This window comes from Tachypleus tridentatus, chromosome 7, assembly GCF_004210375.1.
Source record: "Tachypleus tridentatus isolate NWPU-2018 chromosome 7, ASM421037v1, whole genome shotgun sequence".
NCBI classification, from domain to species: domain Eukaryota; kingdom Metazoa; phylum Arthropoda; class Merostomata; order Xiphosura; family Limulidae; genus Tachypleus; species Tachypleus tridentatus.
The window spans coordinates 159,969,286-159,992,907 of record NC_134831.1 but is presented as its reverse complement, the minus strand read 5'-3'; the positions used below and the strand labels follow the sequence as shown (position 1 = coordinate 159,992,907).

The 23,622-nt window shown below is 33.9% G+C and overlaps 1 protein-coding gene across 13 annotated transcripts in view; it reads left to right on the top strand.

Moving 5' to 3' along the window:
• The first annotated feature begins 1,122 nt into the window (after positions 1 to 1,122).
• LOC143257021 (E3 ubiquitin-protein ligase RNF19A-like) overlaps positions 1,123 to 23,622 on the top strand; it is a 39,894-nt gene continuing 17,394 nt past the window's right edge. Inside the window, exons 1-5 of one of the 13 annotated variants that reach the window (XM_076515078.1) lie at positions 1,126 to 1,340; positions 9,770 to 9,922; positions 11,093 to 11,162; positions 11,921 to 12,175; positions 14,438 to 14,694. In XM_076515078.1, the coding sequence (XP_076371193.1) occupies positions 11,972 to 12,175; positions 14,438 to 14,694 (461 nt within the window). In that variant the 5' untranslated portion in view covers positions 1,126 to 1,340; positions 9,770 to 9,922; positions 11,093 to 11,162; positions 11,921 to 11,971. Of the gene's footprint in view, positions 1,341 to 1,468; positions 1,568 to 7,142; positions 8,115 to 9,769; positions 9,923 to 11,092; positions 11,163 to 11,892; positions 12,176 to 14,437; positions 14,695 to 16,331; positions 16,460 to 23,622 lie in introns of those variants that run through there. The other 12 variants (XM_076515075.1, XM_076515073.1, XM_076515081.1 and 9 more) reach the window with 12 other exon arrangements.

Genomic DNA, 23,622 nt, shown 5'->3' with positions numbered 1-23,622 from the left:
ACAAACCTTTAAGCTGTTAAACGTGATATTGTGCAAATCTTCAGATTTTTGACATTTAGTATCTCTAACTCCAAAACTTCTTAAACGTTTTTGAGTCGTACGTGGTTTTTTTTTCTCTTTATTCATCCCACCTCAAAGAGGGGGTATATACAGAAATACAACAAATAAAACACAATTTAATGAATTAGCATGTAATAATATCCCAAGAGATCAACATGCTGGAAATTACCACAAAGTGAATAAAATTAGTTAAAAATTAATTGTGAACAGCAGATAATCTACCATAAGTACGGTGAACATTAACAAAGCAAGAAACTAATGGATCTGTCATTGGCGACAAAAATATAAAGTTAAAGCAAATAATTTTTTTTTTTTTTGAATTTCGCACAAAGCTACTCGAGGGCTATCTGTGCTAGCCGTCCCTAATTTAGTAGTGCAAGACCAGAGGGAAGGCAGCTAGTCATCACCACCCACCGCCAACTCTTGAGCTACTCTTTTACCAACGAATAGTGTAATTGACCGTTACATTATACACCACCACGGCTGGGAGAGCAAGCATGTTTAGCGCGACGCGGGCGCGAAACCGCGACCCTCGGATTACGAAGCGCACGCCTTAACGCGCTAGGCCATGCCAGGCCAGCAAATAAAGAAATGAGAGCTTGTTTTACTCTATGTTTCAAAGTAATTCATATTTTGGGTTTATTTAAAGACGTTATATCTTGGGGCATCATGGTGAACTAATAGTTTATGCTCGTTTGTTTCAATTATTTTAGTGGTAAAGTAAGATCTAAATGTGAGACAATACATAAACACAATTCTAATTAAATCCATTTATAAAAAAGTTATAGAATAAGTGTGTTCTTATTTGCATAAAAACCATCGTAATGCATTTAAAACTGAAACAACAGAATGGAAATGTCTGAACAAGAAGTACTAATACTTCCGTAGCGTTTGCAAAAACAGTACTGGAAGAACAGTGTAAAATATAATTATTTGTCCAGTGTTGTATATTTGAGTTATAATGGGAAAAATCCAAACTATGCCATCAGTGGACATTTTCTAGCTCACACAATTTTATTTAAAGTCCATAAACATTGTATTTGGGTGTTAACTTTTGATATTATTTTTTCGCAATAAAATTGACGGTCTGAACTACGCGCGACTTGTAAAGATTAGCTAGACTGAAAAATACTCATATTTTGTTTAGAATAGTATTACTACATTTTCGGTTTGTTTCGTTTTTATCATTAGAGTTGCTTATTTTTAACAGTATTATTACTTTTATATTGTTAATAATTCTCAGTCAAATGTAATTTTCAAGTTACAAGGCCAAAACTAAGGTAAGACTAAGATTGTAACTAAATTAGTGTAACTGTAGTTAAATATATAAAAAAATTCATTACGAGTACTAAATAGTGGATGTAAACTGGAAGCTTTTTGTGTAATATTTTATTTTAATTTTTTCTAGACGTAACCAAGTCATGTGCAGGAATAAGACTAATTAGGATGTAGGACCTAACCTTAAATGACAAGAAATTTTGTCCAGAACCTGAGAAGAATGATTTTTGTTATTACACAATTTTTAATAATTTCTACGAGTTCCTTTATTTTCCAGAATTAAGACATTCTATCATGTTACAGTCATAGTAGAGTTTTGATTTTTAAAATTACCCGAAACTATCAGTAATAAACATTTTAGAGTAGCTGTTTCATTATTTATGCTGATTAGCAGTAATAAATTAACATAATTTTGTTAGCGGTATAAGATAATTTGCTGAGTTTAAAAATTGGAATTTCAGTACTCATTTATTCTTTGATTTTGAAATATTTGCATACAATTCAAACATATATTTTTCTTTCAAATATATATATGCCACCATAAGAGCTTAAGTAGAATATTGTAAAATTACTGCTGACATACTGTTACTACCAGCATTTGTTCTGAAACTAATGAAAAAACTGCTGCATTTATAATAAGGTATTAGATAATGGATTGAAGATTGACTGTGTGAGTGGAAGCAAAGTTGCTGGAAATGGAATTTGGTTTAACCATATTTAATATAACAAGTGTTATGTCTGAGGGATAAGTGCTGTTTTGTATGGATGTTTATGACATTAATAGTTGGGAAATTGGTAGTTGATGGTATAAAAATCTAAGGCATGGCTTTAATGAGGATGCTATCAATTTTAAGGAAAGACTTAGATTGGTTGAACAAACACATTGCAGAAAGCATTTAATTTTGATAAGAGTAAGATTATACTTGTATATTGTTATAAATCACATAGATTGTTGAACTGAAATTATTGTAATTATGTGGATGAAAGAAAAAGAATCTGAGAGAGTACTGATTGATACAGATCTTAAGCTCTTCAGATAATGCTTTCTTACAAGTGATAAAAGTAACAAGGTAATTTAGGAATACTTAAAAGTTTAAAGAGGTGATTATTTTAACATCTCATTTTAAGTCAGTAGTTAGGACTTATTTGGAATATTCTGTGATGGTTCACTTGTTTTAGGAAGCATGCTGATTTGTTTGAAGGAGTTTAGAAGAAAGCTGTAAGGATAGTTCTGAGAGTGAATGGATTGTCATATGAGTATAGGTTGATATTTTATTGTGCCTTAAGTTATTCTCTGTTGAAAAGGGTTAAGTTAAGGTTTATCAAACTGAAATTTTGAAAATAAGTGATGAAATTGTTTCATCAGATATTTTTATGTTGGAATTTTAAGGTCAATGAAAGAGGTCATCAGTTTAAGATTTAGAAAGATTACATATCCAATATCTGCAGTTCAGGTAGTTTTCTGCAAGAGAGTGGTAAATGTGTAGATCAAATTAGTGCCTAGAGTGAAAGGGTACTTTTAGCTGTATTGGTGTTTAGTTTCCATCACTTAGGGAACTGGAGTGATTCTCAGTAATAAAATGGACTTGCCATTTCTTCTTATTTAATTTTATTATGGTCTCGAGATCTACAATGTCATTATGAAGCACATTTTGCTAAGCCTCAATTTTATTTTCAATTTTAGTATTTTGTATTTCATTATACAATTATATAGATTTGTAAAGATCAAGTTTAAAATTTATGTAAACTGTTAATGTATTATAAAAGTTTAAAACTATGAAGTATGAATCACTTTCACATTTACTCTAAACTTTGAACAAGAATAATATGATGGGAAAAGATTAAAATGTTGCAGCTTGTCAAATACATCAATAATGTTGAAAATAAGGGGAAATGTGGGAGCATTTGATTGTTTTATTAGTTCAAGAGATCTCCTGCAACAGTGTTACATTTGTGTGTGTGGAGACTGACTTATTATTGTGAATATTATGTTTATACCACATCCCACAAAAAAGAAAAAGTGGGAAGGTGGGCAACTACATAGAATCACACACATCAGTAATGCTGTCAAACTAGAATTGAAAAAATCTAGAGTAAAATGTTTGTATTGCCAATACTACTCTACTAGGCTGAAATGTAGAAGCCTGGAAGCATTTTTTTTTTGTTACTTTACAGATGAATGACAAAGGGATGCTGTGTATAAAAGCTAATGAGGAAGTATTGGAACATAGAAGATAACTACTGGAAATGTAATTTCTGTTATTTTGGGCATGTATGTAGGTCTGAAGGAATGTTGACAAAGGTTCTAATGAGTAAAGTTGAAATTATGGTAAAAGTAGTAAATAAGGGATTATGTAAAGACTCTCTTAGCTTGATGGCATGAGAAAATGGATTGGAAATGATAGGCTTGAATTAGGAAAGTTGATGTTAGCAGTGAGGAATAGGGAACTTGATTATTGATTGATTAGTAACTTGTTATTGATTTAGTAGTGACTCAAGTTATTCACAGTTCTTATTTCTTTTTCCATGGATGTTTATTCTCTTTCTCCTTTTTTCAGAGTTTTTGTAAACAATTTGTTAATTTTGAATCTATAGTTAGTTCGTGATTATTCTTGATAAATATAGAAACGTGATTTATATACAGGTGCTTATCTTGTTCTATCACAAAATGTATCTTGTGTGAGTGCAAGGTTTATGGGATGTGTATACATGGGATAGTAAATGCTACATGACAGTGAAAGTAACATGAATATCTTGACTGCCATGTATAGGTTTTCATGTTTGTAGTTATTATGTGGAATAACTGTGTACCAAACAAATTCTGGAAATAAAGGTGTTATACATCTTTGAGTTTGAAGCTTCAATAAATAGGCTTTTTACTGCTGTTTTATATTCATGTTACTTGAGAAGTACATTGTGAGTGAATTATTGATAGCTATTTCAGGTTTTTTGAATGTTTGCAGGAGTATTTTTAGACATGCCCACCTATAGGATGTTTCCCACATGAAGTGGAAGTGTTATTACTGTACATTAGTCATAATACAAGCCTTTGCATATTCCAGACTTTCCAACAAGAAGTCCCAGGATCAAATCCAGCCACTACCAGCACATATCTTTATCAGGACATTCCTGAAGGTGACTGCACATTAGTAGATGGCAAAAAAAAGTGTGTTGCTGTTGATAGATAGGGCAAATAGGATTTTAGATTGTGTACAAAAGTACTGAGTATAAGTTTAAAGAGGATATAAGGGTCATTCCATGTCAAATCATCCAGAGGGCTGCAGGTGACTGCCACAGAATGCTTTGAAAATTTTCACATGTGCTTATCTACCCATATAATGAATAATTGCCAAAGATTAAATCAATATCTCTAATAGTTTCTGATTTACAGCCCTGTAAAATTTAGTTCATTTTTTTTCATTTTTGACAAATTCATTTTTGGGCAACTTTGGTTGTTTAAAGCTGCTAGAGTAATGGTGGTAGAAGGCTGAAATTTGCTACACTGACTGAATTAATCTCGCAGAATTCAAAAATGGTCTCAAACCACATTTATCTTTCTTAGGATTTGCATAGTGAGGTAATAAAATCACCTTAAAACCAAAAATTGTAAAAAAAACATTGGTTTATTTAATAAGCCATAGCTCTAAGACTTAATATGATACAAAGCTGAAGTTTGTTAACAAATTTCCTATAACATATCAGTTAATAAATCAACAATTGTTGTAATTAAAAGTTTGTTAGATCTCCTAAAAAATATAGCTGCATGCAACTTATGATTTAACTAAAAATAGCCCTACTTCAGGCCACAGTTTGACCATGTCACCTGTTATTCAGCCTTTTCAGATTTTTACCATATATTCTTACATCTCTGAATATGATTTACAAAGAAAATCAGGATGGTGTTCAACCTACTTTTTGAGTAATAATTTTTTAAAGTATCCTCTGACCACACATTTTTTATTTAAAAAAAACATTTAGTTCAGGTGTGTTACTGTGTGCAAATATATCCATACAATTGTGAAAAATACCTGTCAGAATTTTAAGAATCCCACTGAAATATTCTAACCAGCCTTTCACAATGTTAAATAATGAAGTTGCAGGAAACAAGAAAGACTTAATTCATTTCTGAACAAGTTTATTGGCATAACTAGTTAGATCACATGGCAATGCAAATATATTGTGTATGCATTACAGTTATCCAGATATGGCTGAGTTTAAGATTCTTGATATACTAATTACAAATGTAAATCAGATACAAAAAGCATGGTGCTACAACAGGGGATAACTGAGAAAGATTATAGTTACACCAAACTGCAATAATCGTGATAATGAAATGTTTCAAACACTGCTTTGGCAATAAATTAGCCTTAACAACATCAAATAAACATTGCTTTGTTCAGACAGCTTGAATAATTTTCTGAAATTTGAGTTTGATTATATTGAGATCACTTTGACTTAGAACATAGTGGCGAGCACTATTGCCTTGCACAGTAGATGCACTTATCAGACAAAGAATATGTTGGAAAGGAATCCAGCTTTCATCTTTACGTGACCTTGTAGGCCATGAGAACAGTTCGTTTCTTGATTTCTTCATCAATGACACCAACACATAGGAATGTTCATCTGATCTATCTTTTATGTTTCCCACATACCATTCATGATCATATATTCATGCCACATATTTCCCTGGCTGATAATTGTCATTGCTATCATCAGACCCTATTTGAGCTGCTGCAGCATCACTTTCACTGCTACTACCAACAGTTACAACTGTGTACACATCATCATCTGATAGCCTTCTGATATACAATTTGTTGGTAGAGTGGGGAATAAAGCTATGATGTGACCTAATACCTGCCACAGTTTTGCATTTTTCATAGTGCTGAAGTAGATCAAACTTTACACAATTCTGCAGGACTGATACCTGATTGACAAGAAAGAACTGAATGCCCTGAATGTGGTCTTTTGCCCAATGGTACAGAGACACTTAAAATTTGATAATTTATTATTTTTCACAATCTTGATTTGTTTGAAGATCATGTTCAGAGATGCAAGAATATATGGTAAAGGCTGATTAGAATATTTCAATGGGATTAATAAATTATTTCAAAATTGTCTGGATATATTTGCACACAGTGACACAGCTGAATTGAAGTTTTTGTTTCAAGTAAACAACGTATGGTCAGAGGATACTTTAAAAAATTATAGCTCGAAATGTAGGATGAACACTATCCTGATTTTTTTTGTAGATCATATTCAGAGATGTAAGAATATATGGTAAAAATCTGAAAAGGTTAAATAACAGGTGACATGGTCAAACTGTGGCCTGAAGTAGGGCTATTTTTAGCTGAATCATATAAAGTTGCATGCAACTAACTTTTTTTACAGGAGATCTAATAGACTTAATTACAACAATTGCTGATTTATCAACTGATATGTTATAGAAAATTTGTTAACAAACTTCAGCTTTGTATCATATTAAGTCTTAGAGCTATGGCTTATTAAATAAACCAATGTTTTTTACGATTTTGAGTTTTCAGGTGATTTTACAGCCTCACTATGCAAATCCTAAGAAAGATAAACTTGGTTTGAGATCATTTTTGAATTCTATGAGATTAATTCAGTCAGTGTAGCAAATTTCAGCCTTCTACCACCATTACATTTGCAGCTTTAAGCAGCCAAAGTTGCCCAAAAATGAATTCGCCAAAAATAACAAAAAAATATTTAAATTTTACGGGGCTGTAAATCAGAAACTATTAGAGATATTGATCTAATCTTTGGCTGTTGTTCATTATATGGGTAGATAAGCACATGTGAATGTTTTCAAGGCATTCTGAGGGAGTCACCTGGAAAATTTTGCAAAATCTGGATGATTTGACATGGAATGACCCATAATTTCCTTGTGTAGGTCAGTGTTTAGGATATATTTGAATACTGTGTTTAATCTTAGGCTGCATATTTTGGGAAGGACATTCTTAGAGTTCAAAGGAGGGATATTAAGATGATATCTAGGGTGAAAACAATGTCATGTGGGGACAGGCTAAGATTGCTGAAATTATTCTTTCTTGAAAAAAAGAAGAGTTAGTGGGATTCTGATTGAGGTAGGAGTTATCTTTAGCTAAAGTAATTTAATTTTTACAACAGGGTAGTTGGTCTGTGAAATGGGTTGCCTTCATACATGGTGAATGCACTACATTTTGGTAATTTAAATGAAGTCTTTATAACTATTTGTATAATAAGGGCTGGCTATGATTTTTTTTTTTTAGTTGAGTGTACTGGTGGTGATGGTAGTGGTTGAGGGACAGGTCATATGGACTAAAAGATCCTTTGTTGTTTTTGAATTTTGTTTTATATTTTAAGAAAAGATTCAGCTATACATCACTGCTTTGACTACTTTTTTTGTCTTTTTCTTTCAAACAACAATGTTGTTTTAGGTAGCTTTAAAATGCAAGTTTGAACAAAAATAGTTTTTATTCAGCTGAATAAAAATTGAATGGGGAAAGTATTCATACATGTACAAATGAGTGTATTCTACGAATGTTATCTAACCCACTCATGTTCAGACTAATGGCATTCTGATGAAAGTACATACTACTATCATTAATGTTATCTCATGTGAATTAGCCAGTTGTTTAACCACAATCATACTAATTGGACAGTGCAAGGAACAATCATTGCTGTACTTGTATATTGTAGATAAAGAATTATGTTGAAATGTTTTGCTGTTGTCAGTATCACTTGAACATCCTGGTAGAAAGATTCACTCCAAAAATTTGGTAAAATATTTTAGCTTTGCTTATACATATTTTTAAGGGGCATTGATTTATTCATAGATGATGCATTTCTGTTTATTTATTGGCCTATAAGTGCAAGTGTTTTATCAGGTATTTTTCATGTCTGAAGAAGCTTCAAACTGTATACATTAATAGTTCTTTTGGTATTTCTTGTGTGTGTAATATTTACAAGATGTATGTTTAAAATGTTAAAAATAAATTGTTTAAAGTTGGTTTTCTACAAATTCAGTAGTGTACACATTTTTAGCTTCCTAGTTATTCATTTATAGATTTTTGTAAACACTATGAATTAATTAAATTAGGTAAATTTCAGTTTTTATTGACGTTGTTATTGAAGAGGGTTCAGAAGAGGTCTGCTAGGTGAGTCCAAAGATGTATGGTTGTTGTACAAAGATAATCTTGGATCTGTAAGCTTACTCTGTCTTGAAAAGAGAAGGATCAGACATGATATTATTGAAATATTAATAATTAAAGAATTGATAAGATTGACAAATCGGAGTTTTTTACATTGAGTTTTAAGGACATTAAAATGAGTATGTAAATTTAAGATTTGGAAAGATCAAATGTGTTTTAATTGAGGCAGTTTTATTTTACCAGTAAAATAGTAAATCTGTGGAAAAATTTGTCTTCTAGAGTAGTGCTGAATAAAACTTTACAATTTAAGTAACAGTTGGTAATGGTTACTGTTCTATTTGGTGAGGGAGGTTAGGTAGCAGTATATCTTTGAGACAAAAGGCCCCTTGCTACTTTAAGACTTTCAACTAATGAAATTTAAACCACTAAAGCTATATGCAAATAATTTTTTATTTGATCATCAAACATTCTACATTGATGTGAATCAACAGATCAGAGCATATGTTGGTAAATAAATATCCAAAGAGAATATATAGTAATCAGACTATAAGATTAGATAATTCATCATCATACATTCTGATTCAAAGGAATTTTACAGAAAGGACAAACTATCAAAATAATCAATAGTCCAGATGCAGATATTATCTCAGGCCATGTGGCATATAAAAAGTCATCACTTGATGTACTTTAAGAATGTATTTTTACACGTGGATAACAAGAGGTGTTTTATTGTAAACGTAGTATCCATCAGTTAGCTGTACTGGTTCTCATTATTCTTATCTTGTCTCAAAATGAAGATAATTTTGAATGCAAGTGCTTGTGGGAATCTGCTGTGCAAGAAAAATGTGTGTAGCCCTCCTGTTGGTGGAGGGCTATTGTTGTATATGATTGGATTGCACACTAGTGCAGGTGGATGATAATTTAAGGCTAGTGACATGTGCAAAATCTCAAAGGAAAACATTTGAATGAATAGTTATTGTATATGTGGAGGTAAGTATCTTTTAAGAATACAATTTCAGGTTAAAGAAATGTTAACTTTTATTCCATGACTGAGCCTTCCATTCCAAGACCTGAGCTGTTCAGGAAAGTGGTCAGATGTTTTCTCCTCTCATTCTTTCTTCTTCAATGTGTGATCATTCCAGCCCTAACTGTCTCCTTTGTTGAGGCAGTTTGACATTTTCTTACTTGTACTTCCCTCTAATGATGCAATTAGTATTGTCTTTTTTCCATAGAATTTCTCTTCTTGTGATTTCTCGTATTTTGATTGGTTTATTCTTCCACAGGAGATGCTACATTTTATCTTTTTCATATAACTTCACATAAATTTCATCATCTTATGGCTTTCTCTTGCTTCTCATCACTGATGTCCCCTGTGTAAGATATTGGAGGTGGAGATGTGGATAGCCTCTGTGTCCCACTACCCAAACACTGAGGAGGTGAGTTTATTTTTTCTTCTCAGTCATCACTGTTATTATATCTCTAAGAATATATGTTCTGCAAATCACAAAACCCATCACATGAAAGGCAATATTTTATAAGGAATACATCTTTCCTTTAAAATTTTCATCTAGTGGGAAATAACCGAAAGTGTTAAGTCCATTTGCTCGTGCTCAGTACCCGTTGTTGGAATGTGGTTTTCTTCAAACTGCTTTGGCAGTGTACATGTTTTACATTACAGAGTAAAGGTGGCAGCATTGCATGTGATACTGCCCTTGCATTTGGCTAGTGCCTGCTGGCCATTTTCAGTAACTTGTTGAATATCTATCAGTTTGTGTTTTTATTATAAATAATAGATAATTCACAGTCAATCCCTGTACCTCTCTGGTATTCTTCCATATAGAAATTCTTTCACTGTTTTTTTGTTATATTGAAGTAATGGAAGAACCCTTGCTATCCCTGTCCTTTACTGCTGGGAAGGTTGGTTTGAAGAGTTTCCTATGGATTGATGTAATTCCACTAGTATAGGACTGAATACTCACACCTCTGTTCAGAAGTATAGCTGGAAGCTGGAGTACATATTTAGAAATGTAGTAAATGCTACTCTTTTCTCTGAGAACCACACCATTCCTGGTTGTTTTGCCAGCTAGATGGACTTTGCTTTTTCATTAGAATGTAGGTCTGGGATATCTCACCCCTGCACTTTCTTCTGGTAAGTGTTTTATGTAAAATTTCTGACATACTTGGCAGCTTGATTTATTTCCCTAGCTACACTACAAATACATACATAACCCCTTGAGATATACAGACCAGTTGAGCATTCTTTACATTCGGTCCACTTCTGTGACACTGCTACCATCCAGGAGGCTCTTTTGACACTACCTTTTGCCCTACCTTGCCATTTTATTATACACTCTCACACTTAAATGTTGTTATTAATAATTACTAATGAAGACTTCTGATACTGATTCTCTAAGATCAATGAGATTGGTTTACTATTTCTTTTGAATAATCAGTAGGTTAGTTAGTTCAAGAAAAAGAACTGATTTAGTAGATATATTATGGTTGATGTATTGCTGTATATTCAGAAGATCTTACTAATAACTATCAAGGTAAGAAAGGTTTCATTCAACACAGTTGTCTCTCTGTTACATATACTTCATATATAGAAACAGAGAAGTGTTGATTATGTCTACCTACCCTACATGGTGTAAGAGTGAAAGTGGATTCAATTCTGAAGTGAGTGTTTTCTCTGAATTGGTAAGAAGGCTTTGAAGTCTTACAGTTTTCATCTGTTCCATCATGATTAACATTTTTACAAACATGTATATTTTAATTATGTTTGTACATAGAGAGTTTATTTATATCCTTTGTGCTGTTTCACTTACACTAATTATTATGAATTGTTACAGCTATCTCTATACCCTGTGTGCATGTAAACAATTTAGTCTACTATTTTTGGTTACTCAGTAAATGAAGATCACTGTCTTATCCATTTTAAATAACAATTAGGTGAAATCTGGTTTTGCATTTTTCTCCTGTTATCCATGTATGATGAAGAAAAGCTCTGTTTTACTCAGTGTTTTTTTAATACTTGTAATTTACATGAAAAAATAAATAGATGTCACATGTGTGTCAACTCTTATCTGTATTGGAATAAGCAAAGTTTCACTTACTGATTTCTACATGTTACCACTTAAGTAGGAATAAGACATTTGATTTTGGACTTTTGCTATGTTTTCTGTAAAAATAAGAAAGGGATCTAATTTTTTTCACTTTTCATCTACATGTGTATTATTGTTTGTGCAATAGTATGATTACTTCTGACCTTTATATTTCTTCTAACTATGTGTAAAGAAAGGAGGTCTTTTTTATTACTTAAGAAAGTTTTATACTGAATGATATACCTGCATCAAAACAAAATGTACACACACACATATATAAAGTATTTGCTTTTGATTTCATTTAGATGTGAAACTGTTTTCTGAAATTAAAAGGTTTTTTCATGAGTTTCCTGCACTTTCACTTCAAAATCTTTGTTCACAAGCATGGCAAGTGCCTCTTCTACCCATTTTCCTAGTGGTATTCCACCTGGACCCCGCAAACATGGTTTTGGTCGTTTCTCTTTGGGACACATCTTCAATGGTGCTTCTTTCAGTCACCGTGGAGCTGGAAGGCATCGACCTGTTCCCTCAGAAACCATCAGTCGATCTGAAATTAGTATAATGAGTGGATGTCCACTCAACAGTAAGGTAAAGTGTAGTTTGAAGCTTAACAGTAGTGAAAAGTTGTATATGCATATAATATTTTTTTTACATTTTCTCCATATAAGCATATTGAATAAGAAAAAATGTTTTTCTACAAAAATAGGAAGGACTCTTAACTTTGGTTCGTGCAGATATACAGGATAAAATGAGCTTTAGTATAATTTAAGTTTGATTAAAAATGTAATAAAAATCTGAGTGATACATGTAAAATATTAAAAAGTCTAAGATGTAACTTAACAAAGAGTTTTATCACCTTGTTGCTAGTTCAAGTCATTGTTTATCAATGTAATGTATAATGTTTGTGAAGTAATGCAAGTCTGTTCATACTTCAATATTATTGGAGAGAGATTTATTTTTAGTATCAGGCCAAATAAAAAAAACAAAAACTTTTATTAGTGTCCAGAGGTTTTGATAAAAGGAAGGAGGAGGCTCTTTTTTTAAATGACCTCTTTGAAAGAAAGTCTCTACCTACTTTTTCATGAGTGTTGCTTGTTTTCTAAGGGTCAATGTCAAACAAAAGTCATCTTTGCAAAATTTTTCATCAAAAAGATAAGAATTTGTGACAAAGAAAAAGGATAAAATCAATCATGTTTATCTTATTTTCTATTCAGCAAACTTCTTTGTTTTTCTGTATGATCAAAAAACAATATTTTGAAAAGGAAAAAATTAAAAAAAAAGCAGGGAAGACAGCTGCAAAATAGGAAGTAGGTGGGGATGCTAAGGATGTTTTTTTTTAATTTGGCCTAACCATATTTCCATTGTGTTAGTTTCTTTTTTTAGCATAGTATGATATAACCTGTGCAGTACATATTGCCTACTTAGGACAGCATGAATTTACATGAAAGTGGTAGTAACATGGGTTAGACTGAAATTACAGTTTGTAAATTTCATTAGAACCCAACTCTGAATAATAATTGTCAACAATAGATATTTAATGCCCAGTGCTGCAACTTCATAAGGGAAGTGTCAGCTTCTTACTTAAGAGATGGCAACAATCGACAGTGAGGAGCATCCATGTAATTTCTATACATCTCTAAGCCTAAAGGAATGTCTGAAAAGTTTCTAGATTATTTTTTTGGTGCTAGGCTTTTATGTAGATTTAAATGTTTTTGTATTCATTAATGTGGTTTAAGAACCATATTAAAAATTACTTAATAAGAATGGGTAAAAATAAAGCCAGTAATAGGTAGTATTTTCTATTAAAGAAACTGAGGTTTGTGTAACTGGAAATTGGTTAGGATAATGTTTTAGCAGTGGATAATTACAATAACTTCCATATTGAATATAAGGTATTTTTAGTATGAAAACCAGTAAAGGTTCAAGTATTAATAGGTCAAGAACTTGTTGTTGGTCTACAAGCATATAATCCTTCAAATATATTTTTCAGTTGAATGTCTTGTTCATTTTAGAACCAGTTTTCATCATTAGTGATGCTTGGGCATATGGTATAGAAATCTTATTCCACATTTACCAAATTACACCAGCAGAAAACTTAACTTTTTTAATAAATGTTTTATGTCAAATAAAGTTATGCAGTTTATAAGTAATAGGAATATTCAGAGTGCAAATAATTTTTCTTTTTGTTTAAAACTACATAAATAAAAATTTTTACATTCTGAACCACTAGCAGTACTCTTTAATTTGAATAAATATTTCTTTCAGCATATATGAAGGCTTCAAATGTTCATTCTTGTTTCACTTTACTTAGACACGGTTAATTTTCTTTGTAAGATCCACTCTAAATTGACTAAGACTTGACAGATGATTAGTACAGAAACACATGTTGCCCTTTGTTTCACTTCATATAATTACTGGTTACTTAAGAATGTACATTTTTAGTCAATGTATGCTAATATGATTAATTTCCTTTTTTCAACTTTTAATGAATGATAGCAAGTTAAATTTCTTGTAAATATTTAGTATTGAATATCCAGTAATTAAAAAATTACTTCGTAGAGATGACTGAAATAGTATTGTTCTATAGTTATTAGGAAATTTTTATTGTTGTTATTCAAAAATGAAATATTAGCAATATGTTCGAAGTTTGCTTAAATAATTTTAGTTTTCAGGAGAATTTATTCTAAATTGTATTTGTTTGTTGCAACTTTAGAATTTTAAGACATAATAGGTGAATCAAAAGAAAAAAATATTTTTTGTAAACTTCTGATATTCATTGTGGTTCTGTGTTTGATAATTATGCATTTTGTGCTAAATCTTGTTTTATAATCTACATTTGTTTGGTAACAGAATTTGACAAATGGTAAAGAAGTCATTAAGTTGCCAACAGTGGATCAGCCTTTTGACCTGGAATGTAACTCTGTTTCTAGTGCATGTAGTGATGTTCTTCCAGGGTCTTTCAAGGGTGAAAAGGTGGATCGGCTCGAGTGTCCATTCTGCCTGCTGGAACTGCCAATTCACTGCTTCCCCAAATTAAGCTCTTGCTCACATCGTGCCTGCTATAACTGTTTACAAACCTACTTCAGAATTGAAATTTCTGAAAGCAGGTATGACCTTGAAAGTTTAACTGATTTATCCCTTTTCTCAACATAGTAAGTCAGTCAGTGAAACTATTAATAATAAAGAGGACACGCACACAAATAGTTTGAAAATATCTTTGCTTAGAATATTATTAAGACCATAACTGGGTGATTAAATTAATTAGTGTCATATATAAAATAATCAGTTTATCAAATTGATTAAATTTGTTAATATCACAAGAATAATTAAATAATTGAAATGAATGTTTGCAGTTATTTCAATTTTTCAAGTAACTGAAATATTGCCATTATGATTTCTCATTATTTTCAATTAATTCAAAATTTGTGTTTCCAATTATCAAGGTCTCATGAGAATAATTTATTTGGTGAATGTGGTTCATCAATGAGCCTGGTGATTACTCTATTAAAAAATTCTGCTGATAGTCCAGCTCTAATTAAGACTAAAATATATTTTAAATCTAATGTGCCTCATTGAGTTTATTTGAATTGTTGCTTTTCACATCTTTCAGTCTTGCATAATTTTCAGATACAAATTTTGTAGCTAAAAAACAATTATTTTAGTTTAATTTAAATGTAACATTCAAATCAGTATGAATTTTAGATATACAATCTAGGTGATATTTCAAATTTCTTTTAACTGAAAAATGAATAATTTATCTCAGATAAATTATTTTATAGCTATTTTAGTCTGTTGTTACCATAAGTTCAGGTCATTATTAATATCTTTTGGGAGAGCTGACTGTATAATCTGTTGAGAAAATATAATAAAAACAATAAATGCTTTACCAGTTGTCAAAAAAATATAATTGGTATAATTTTCAAAGGAAAATGTCTATGGGAAAAACCTTGGATTTATCCTATAAAATGTCAACAAAAAAACAAAATAGTTGGCAAAAGAAATAAAGGTGTTATGGCTAGGTGCTAGAATTCACTCACTGCCTACATTTACTTGTAAACATAGTACTTAACCTTAAAAATCATTTATCATTCAGCATTCCCACCCCACAACAATGTTTCAGTTTAAAGGTCAAAGATTTACATTACCAAAACAGGGGTTTGATACTGTTCATGAGCACAAAACAGATTGGTACAGGTTTGTGCTTAATAACAAAGAAACGTAATCAGTCAATATTATTCATAAAGTGAAAACTGTAAATATCTCTTAATAAAAACACTTCTAAGTTTTCAACCTCTCCCAGTAAGTTATTAATAGAAAAATAATACTATAAAGCCATGCCTAAAATAGTTCAGTGATAAGTAAATACCTGTCCTTTATCCTAATCAAGATTTTCAATAATTAAGGAAAACATAACTGCTTCAAGTTAGCCTTTTTAGGCTACAATATTTTGAATGTATGAAAAATGTAAAGATGGTAAAAATAATATTATAATCTGTATATAGTCTTGAAATATTAATGTTCCCTTAGAGATCAAATATCAAAAATAATTGTAACCCTTGTCCATCTAAAAAATCTATTACTTAACAAGTCATGATATTAATTATGAAATAGTTTTAAACTTTCAGTAATTTACCAGCTTTTAAATTTATTAAATATTAATTTATCTGTTAATAATTTAATTTTGTCTAAAAATTAAGTACTGTTTTTGCTAACAGTTATATATTTATAGTGAGAAATAATTGTCTTTCTTTCAACAGAATGTAGGGAACTGTATTCATGAGTGACGGAAGGTCAAGAAGGAAATAATTAGATTCTCGTATTTTACTAGAAATAACTTTTGTACCTTTACCTCCAAATGAAGAATTGTCATATGTAAATAATTTATATTATAACTGCTGTTTTAATTTAAGTCCTGTGGAGTTATTTTAGAGGGATAAAAATATAAATTTGTAACAGAAAGTGTTCATTGATGCACAGAATCTAAATACACATGATTTAAGTGTTGTTAACTATTTCAAGCCCCTCAGTGCGGATTCCTGTACATGGTGAGGTGACCTCCCCTCTGCTCTTTCAGTTTATCTTTTCTGAGGTCTAAACATCCACCCACGTGTTTGCCATGCATGGTAACCTGTGAAGGGAAGGAGAGGATCCTGGTGGTTGAGGGGTCCAACCCTAACACATCACTTTCGCCTTGAATTCCTGTAGATGGGCAGCCTCGGGGTGGCCCACCTTGGGTCAATCTGCTGGTCCATTTGGGCTAGGGTCAACCAAGTACCAGTGTTGGATGTTCTCAACAAGTGTTGTGGACATTGTATCTGATGCTGCTGGTTAGGTATAGTGCTCATGAAACCCTGGCATTGCTGCAGTGTCCCTGTTTGGCATTGTAGTGAGTTCCCTCATAGGGCTCCATGGTGGCTGGGGTCTGGGCACCGAAATATTCCTTTCTTTATAATGGAGCCTCGAAATAAAAACTTAAATAAAATAGTGAAAAAACAGTCCATAGGTAAAAGACCACCCACGTCTTGACGATTTTGAGCAGCAATCTTCAACGTCTGTAACACCTGTTGTACCTCATTTTCTTATCTTACATTCTCTTTTAGACAAATCTTTAGGCCAAATGTCTCCCTTTTTCATCAGAAGGGACTAGAGGGACTTGCTGGTTCTTCAAAGTCAGTAAAGAAGCTTTGATCTGTAGACATATTGGTGGAAACATCCACATCTCAGCATAGTGAACTCCTCTTAGAATCAAAGGTAATTGGGGATATACCTATTGAGGTTACACCTCATGCTACTTTGAATTCATCATGAGGGATTTGAAGAACATCCCTGAGTCAGTGATTCTCACTGGTTTCTCCACTCCAGGAGTTTCTGTAGGAGGCATATCTCCACTCACAAAGATGGAATTACGATGCTGACCAGCATCCTCATTCTTACATTTACGTCACCATGTCCACCTGCCAACATCAAGGCAGATTATCTTAATTACATGGTATGGCCATACATTCCAAACCCTGTCCGATGTTTCCAATGTCAGTGGTTTGGTTGCTCAAAGACATCATGTTGTGGTTCCTTGATGTGTGCTTGTTGTGGTGGCAAGGACCATGATGCCTGTGAGTGTGAAACAGACCCTCATTGTGTCAATTTCAATGGCTCTCACCCATCCCACTTTTGTTCTTGCCCTGAGTTGTTGGAAGGAAAGAGGTGTAACCTTTGAAAATGGTTCATAACATTACTTATCCTAAGGCTCGAAAGTTGCTGTCCACCCCTTCATCTCGGACGTATGCTGCTGCACTTTGTTCCACTACTACAGTTGGAGTGTAGACAGATCTCTCTGTGCCTCCAAAAGAATTGTTCTCAAAACAAACGAAAAGTCTTTTGACCTCCTTGGTTAAAAAAGTTGATGAATCAACTTTAACACCCATCTCTGTCCATTACATACATTCCAACAAATTCCAAGATCCACTTCATTTGGTTCCAGGTACAGGCATTTCCTGGAATACATCTTCTTCTCCCACTCCAAGATGCAAAATGATCAGTTGTTCATGTTCTCAGTCACTGGAATCATCTTCCAACAGCAAAGATCTGCCCAATTGACTCAGGACAGGATCCATGGAGGTTGATAGACCTCCCTCGAACAAGGACAGTGAGGAAAAAAAGACTTGATCATAAACAGAAGGGTTCTCCACCTAATTTGCCTACACGTAAATAAAAATGGCCACCTTGATACAATGGAACTGTTGAGGTTTACGTTCTAATTTGGATGACATCAAAACACTGATTGCTTCCTACTATCCTGTTTGTCTTTACTTACAGGAATCATTTCAGAAACCTGCCAGACGAGTGCATGGATGGGTAGCACTATTGGTTGATCAGCATGTGCCCACCCTGTCTTTGTCACTTAACACACCTTTGGAGGCTGTAGCCATCTGTGTTTCCTTGGGTCATACCATCACTGTTTGTTCTCTCTACCTGTCACCTATAAAGACATATGATCAATCAGACCTTGATGCTCTCATTGAACAGTTGCTGTCTCCCTTTTTCATCCTGGGGTACGTTAATGGACATTATTCCCTCTGGGGAAGTGCTGATATAGATAGGAAGGGTTGCTCTGTAGAGTGTATGCTCTCTGATCACAACCTTTCTCTTTTCAATACTGGTTCTTCTACATATTTCCATGCACCTAGTCTGTTCTTTACTGCTGTTGATCTCTTAATTTGCTCCACTTCATTATTTTCCCATTTTCCATGGAGGGTTGACAATAATCCATGAGGCAGGGATCATTTTCCTATAACATTGAGAGATACTGGCCGTGGTCGATGCCACCCAACCCGCCTGCCCCTGTGAAAGCTGGATCAGGCAAACTGGCCCTCTTTCACTGCTCTTGCACTGCTGTCATCTGTAAGCCATCAGTAGACAACTGTGTGGCAGCAGTAACTGCTCAATGTATTTCTGATACCTCTACACGGTTTCCACTATATCCTCGTCCATGGTGGAATCCTTTCTTGCCACATGGCACGGAAGGCTCAAAAATGAGCTTTGGATACTTTGCATAGATATACCACACTCTTGAAATGCATGGCTTTGCAGTGGGCCCATGCACATGCTCGATGGGTAAGATGTCAAAGCCAGAAGGAATCTTGGATTAAGTTTACAACCAGCATACCTTCTACCACCTGTTCCAAAGTCATATGGGACAAGATTCAAAAGGTCAATGGGCAATGTAACTCTGTTCCTCTCTTGATCTTGCTCTCTGATGGCCAGGAAGTAGCTGATACCCTGAGCATTGCCGATACTCTAGGTGAAAGCTTTTGCCGGGTATCTAGCACTTTTGCTTCTTCATCCTACCTTCTTAGCCATCAAGACTCGGGCAGAGCAGTTACCTCTTTCCTTTCAAGCTGATTGTCTCTATGACTACAATCGTCCCTTTACACTGGTGGAACTCAAACTGGCCCTTCATTCGTCTGGCAGTACATCAATTGGACCTGATGATACACACAATGAGATGCTGCACCATCTATCTCCTGCTTCTCTTGCTATTCTTCTGATTGTTTTTAACCAGATCTGGCAGGAGAATGTTTTTTCTGATGCCTGGTGCCAGGCTATTATCCTACCTTTCTCTAAGCCTGGGAAGGATCTCAAGATGCCTTCAATTGCTTTAATGAGCTGTCTCTGTAAGACCTTAGAGAGGATGGTTAATGCTCATCTTGTTTGGTTCTTCGAATGAAACAACCTTCTCTCACCCACCCAGTGTGGGTTCCTACAACAGCACTCCACCATGGACCACCTGATTCGACTTTAAACATCAGTTAGAGAAGCCTTTTTCAAACAACAACATCTTGTATTAATATTCTTTTACACTGAGAAGGCTTACAATACAACATGGAGGTATGGCATTTTGCAAGACCTCCCTGTATATGGGTTACATGGCCATTTGCCCATTTTTATTAAAAATTTTTTAATGGACAGGGGATTCCAAGTTGTGTGTGTTCAACACTTTCCCATTCTTTTCTGCAGGAACTTGGAGTCCTTCAGGGCTGTGTTTTGAGTGTCACACATTTCCGGTATAAAGGTTCATGCCATCACTGAACAACTCCCTCTCACTGTTGCAAATGGGCTCTCTGTTGATGACTTTCACATCTCGTTTCAGTCGTCGAACTTGAGGTATATTGAGCAGCATCTACAGACTGCCTCCAGTTGTTTACTGAAGTGGACCACAGCAAACAGCTTTAACTTCCCTTTCTCTAAAACTGTTTGCATGCACTTTTGCTGTCAACAGGGTGTTCACCATGATCTTGAACTCCATATTGGTGAAGTTGTGCTGTCTGTGGCCCCTGAGACAAAGTCCTTGGGGCTTATCTTTGACCGTAAGCTGACCTTTATACCACACATCAAGCAAGTACAGGTAAAATGTACAAGAGCACTGAACATCCTCCGTATTCTCTCTTCCGTCTCTTGGAGAGGGGGATCGATGTTCTATGCTAAAGATATAACGTGCTCTTATTCAATTTAAACTCGACTATGGATCACTGGTCTATGGCTCTGCCAGAACATCAGTCTTAAAGATGCTGGACCATTCTTCATCAAGGACTTCAGCTTTACACTGGGGCTTTCCTCACTTCCCCAGTTCAGAACTTATACACAGAGTCTCATGAACCATTTTTGCACCTCCGACATTTGTAACTGTCTTTACTAAATGCTTCAAAACTTTGTTTCTTACCAAAGCATCCCACCTGGGGTTGTATTTTCCTTTCTCGGTAGGCCATACCTTTTCAGAACAGACCATATGCCATTGCTCCTTTTGGCCTTCATATCCAGGCGCAGTTGGATGAATTGGGTCTGTTCTTGGATAACATTGCTTTATCCACTGGTCAGCCCATCCCACAATAGCTTTTTTATAGCCCCCAATTGTGACTCAGAGGTGCCAACCATTACGATTTTGGTGTATACATTACGACTATACGCTCATACAGACAAATATTACGACTTGTTACAACTCCCAAATTATTATATATTGTGTAGGCTTATACAATAAAGTGATAAATTGTTTCCCCAGGGCTTGAAAGGGGTGAAAAGAAAATTTCTTGTGAGATACAAATAAATTTTGATAATAAATAAAAGACATAGTCCAAATGGCTACTTGCAATAATCATGTTTGTGCTTGAAATAATAAAAAAATATTTGTATCTCTGACATTTACCAATAGTTTGAGTGCAGTGCTTCTCCTTACTGGGTATTGGGGGAATCCACAGTTACGTCATCAGTGCTTGTCAGCCAATCAGTGTTCGCGTAGATGGATATTTTTTATTTTCTAAGCAGCATAAAAACACCAATGAGATCGTTAACAAGATGGAAAAAAAAGAGGCCTCGTTCACCAGATTATCTTGTTTCTGGCAAATATAAAAGGACTAAAACTGTGAATCAAAAATTTAGGAAGAAGTATAGTTCAAAATAGCCGGTCATTGTATCAAAAGTCAGTGACAGCCATGCGTTTTGTACAGTTTGTCACCTCGATTTTTCTGTGGCGCATGGTGGGATAAACAATTGTTCCAGGCATACAAAATTGGCATTTCACTAATAAAAGGCTGAGGGGAAGACAAAAATGATGCAGATAACGACATTTATGAGTAAGAATTCAGAATATGAAACCATAATTGCAGAAGTGACGTTCACACAATTCATCATTGCTCATAATTTATCCTTAACTGTAGCCGATCATGCAGGACATCTATTCAGAAAAATTTTCCCAGACTCTTTATGTAGTGAAAAAGTGTAGCTGTGCTAGAATCAAAACTACAGCCATTGTACAAATATTGGGTTGTGAAGATGACAAGGCTTCAACAGCTGCAAAACTGTTACAATAAGTGTCATAAACATGATGCAATCCTTGCACAAAGGCTTTTTCTGCTTACTGTTTGTGCATGTTCAATGTTGTTTTACCAGTATGTTTGTTACTCTGAACTGAATAAAAGACATAATTTGAAAATATTTTTTTTTAATTTATTTATTAAATACACAAAACACAGTCATAAATGAGCAATCTATAGCAGTAATAAATAATAAAAATAATTATAATAATAATATAATAATAAACAGCTTAGAGACATTGGTCAGGCCTAGTAGCTGCAAATGATAAAGGGCTCTGTCTACAATCATTATGCTCAGTCTTTTGAAATAGTTGGCATCTCTGGTGACTTATCTTTAAGTCATCTGAGAAAAGGAGACACTCCCGATTGGAAATACTGTCTGTTATTTGCTGAATATATTTTGAACCATCCTTCCATTCCAATTTACAGATGGTTCGAAATCAGATGACTGTGTGGGCTCTGTCATGGTTTGCTGTGATTTGGTGGTTGCATGCAGAATCTCCTGTACACCTTCTTTGTTCAGTGCTGATCTGTACACCATTTCTCTTGTCCTGGATCACATAGAAGCTAAACAGTACTCAAATTGCACTATTTGTACTGACTCACTTAGTTCTCTACTGGCCCTGGAATCACTTCATGTTAGTTCATATCCTGTTCTTGTCGATATTCAAAACCAACTGGCCCATTTCTCTTTAACATCTACTTATACCGGGCCATGTTGGTAATCGTGGGAATGAGCTCGCCAACACCACAGCTAAATCTATCTGCTCTGGCACTGTCACTGCTGAGCCTGTTCCATACATAGACTATGGTCTTGTATTCAATGCTTGGCTCTGTGCCAGCTGGCAGTTGACTTGGAGTGAGCAGTGCAAAAACAAGCTTTTCCAAATAAAACCCTATATTTGACTTTGGCCATCTTGCTTCCATAAGGATTGGAAAGAGGAAGTTGTTCTAACTAGACTACATATTCGCCACAATTTTTTAACTCATCATTTTCTTTTATCTGGAACTGATGCACCAGTGTGTAGTCTGTGTAACACTTAGGTCACAATAAGCCACATTTTACTTTCTTGCTGTCATTAGGACTCTCAATGACGACACCATTTTAAACATGTTCTGTCCTTTTGTTTGTCCATAATGTTTGACAGTGTTATTGGTGATTTTTAGTTTTTTAAAGGCCATTAATATTTTTAATGCCATTTAAGTTTTTTAATTCATACATTAGACCTTTTAAGAATCACAGTCCATCTAGTTTGATTTGAAATTAGAAAATGGCTCTATTGCCAAAATATTCAAAACCAGGACTGGAAAGGCCAACTTCAGGTGACTGATGCTGCTCTTTGAACTAGCTGTTAATCTTCCTGGCAAGTCATTACTAAAATTTTGCTACAAGTCTTTTAAAACTTTTATTACTTTTTGAAAATGGCTATAATGTCAAATAACTCGGAAGAAGGACTGGAAAGGTCAACTTCAGGTGACTGACAGTGGTTTTTGAACTTGCCTGTTAGTCTTCCTGGTGAGTTATGATAATTACAATGCTACAGAAAGCCCTTTAAAACTAGTATTTCTCTAGTTTTTCTCTTAACGTTGTAGACTAGATATTAACATTGGTTTTATGCTATTTATGTTTTTTGGTTTTTTTTACCTTAATTTTCTTTTATGAATTTTACT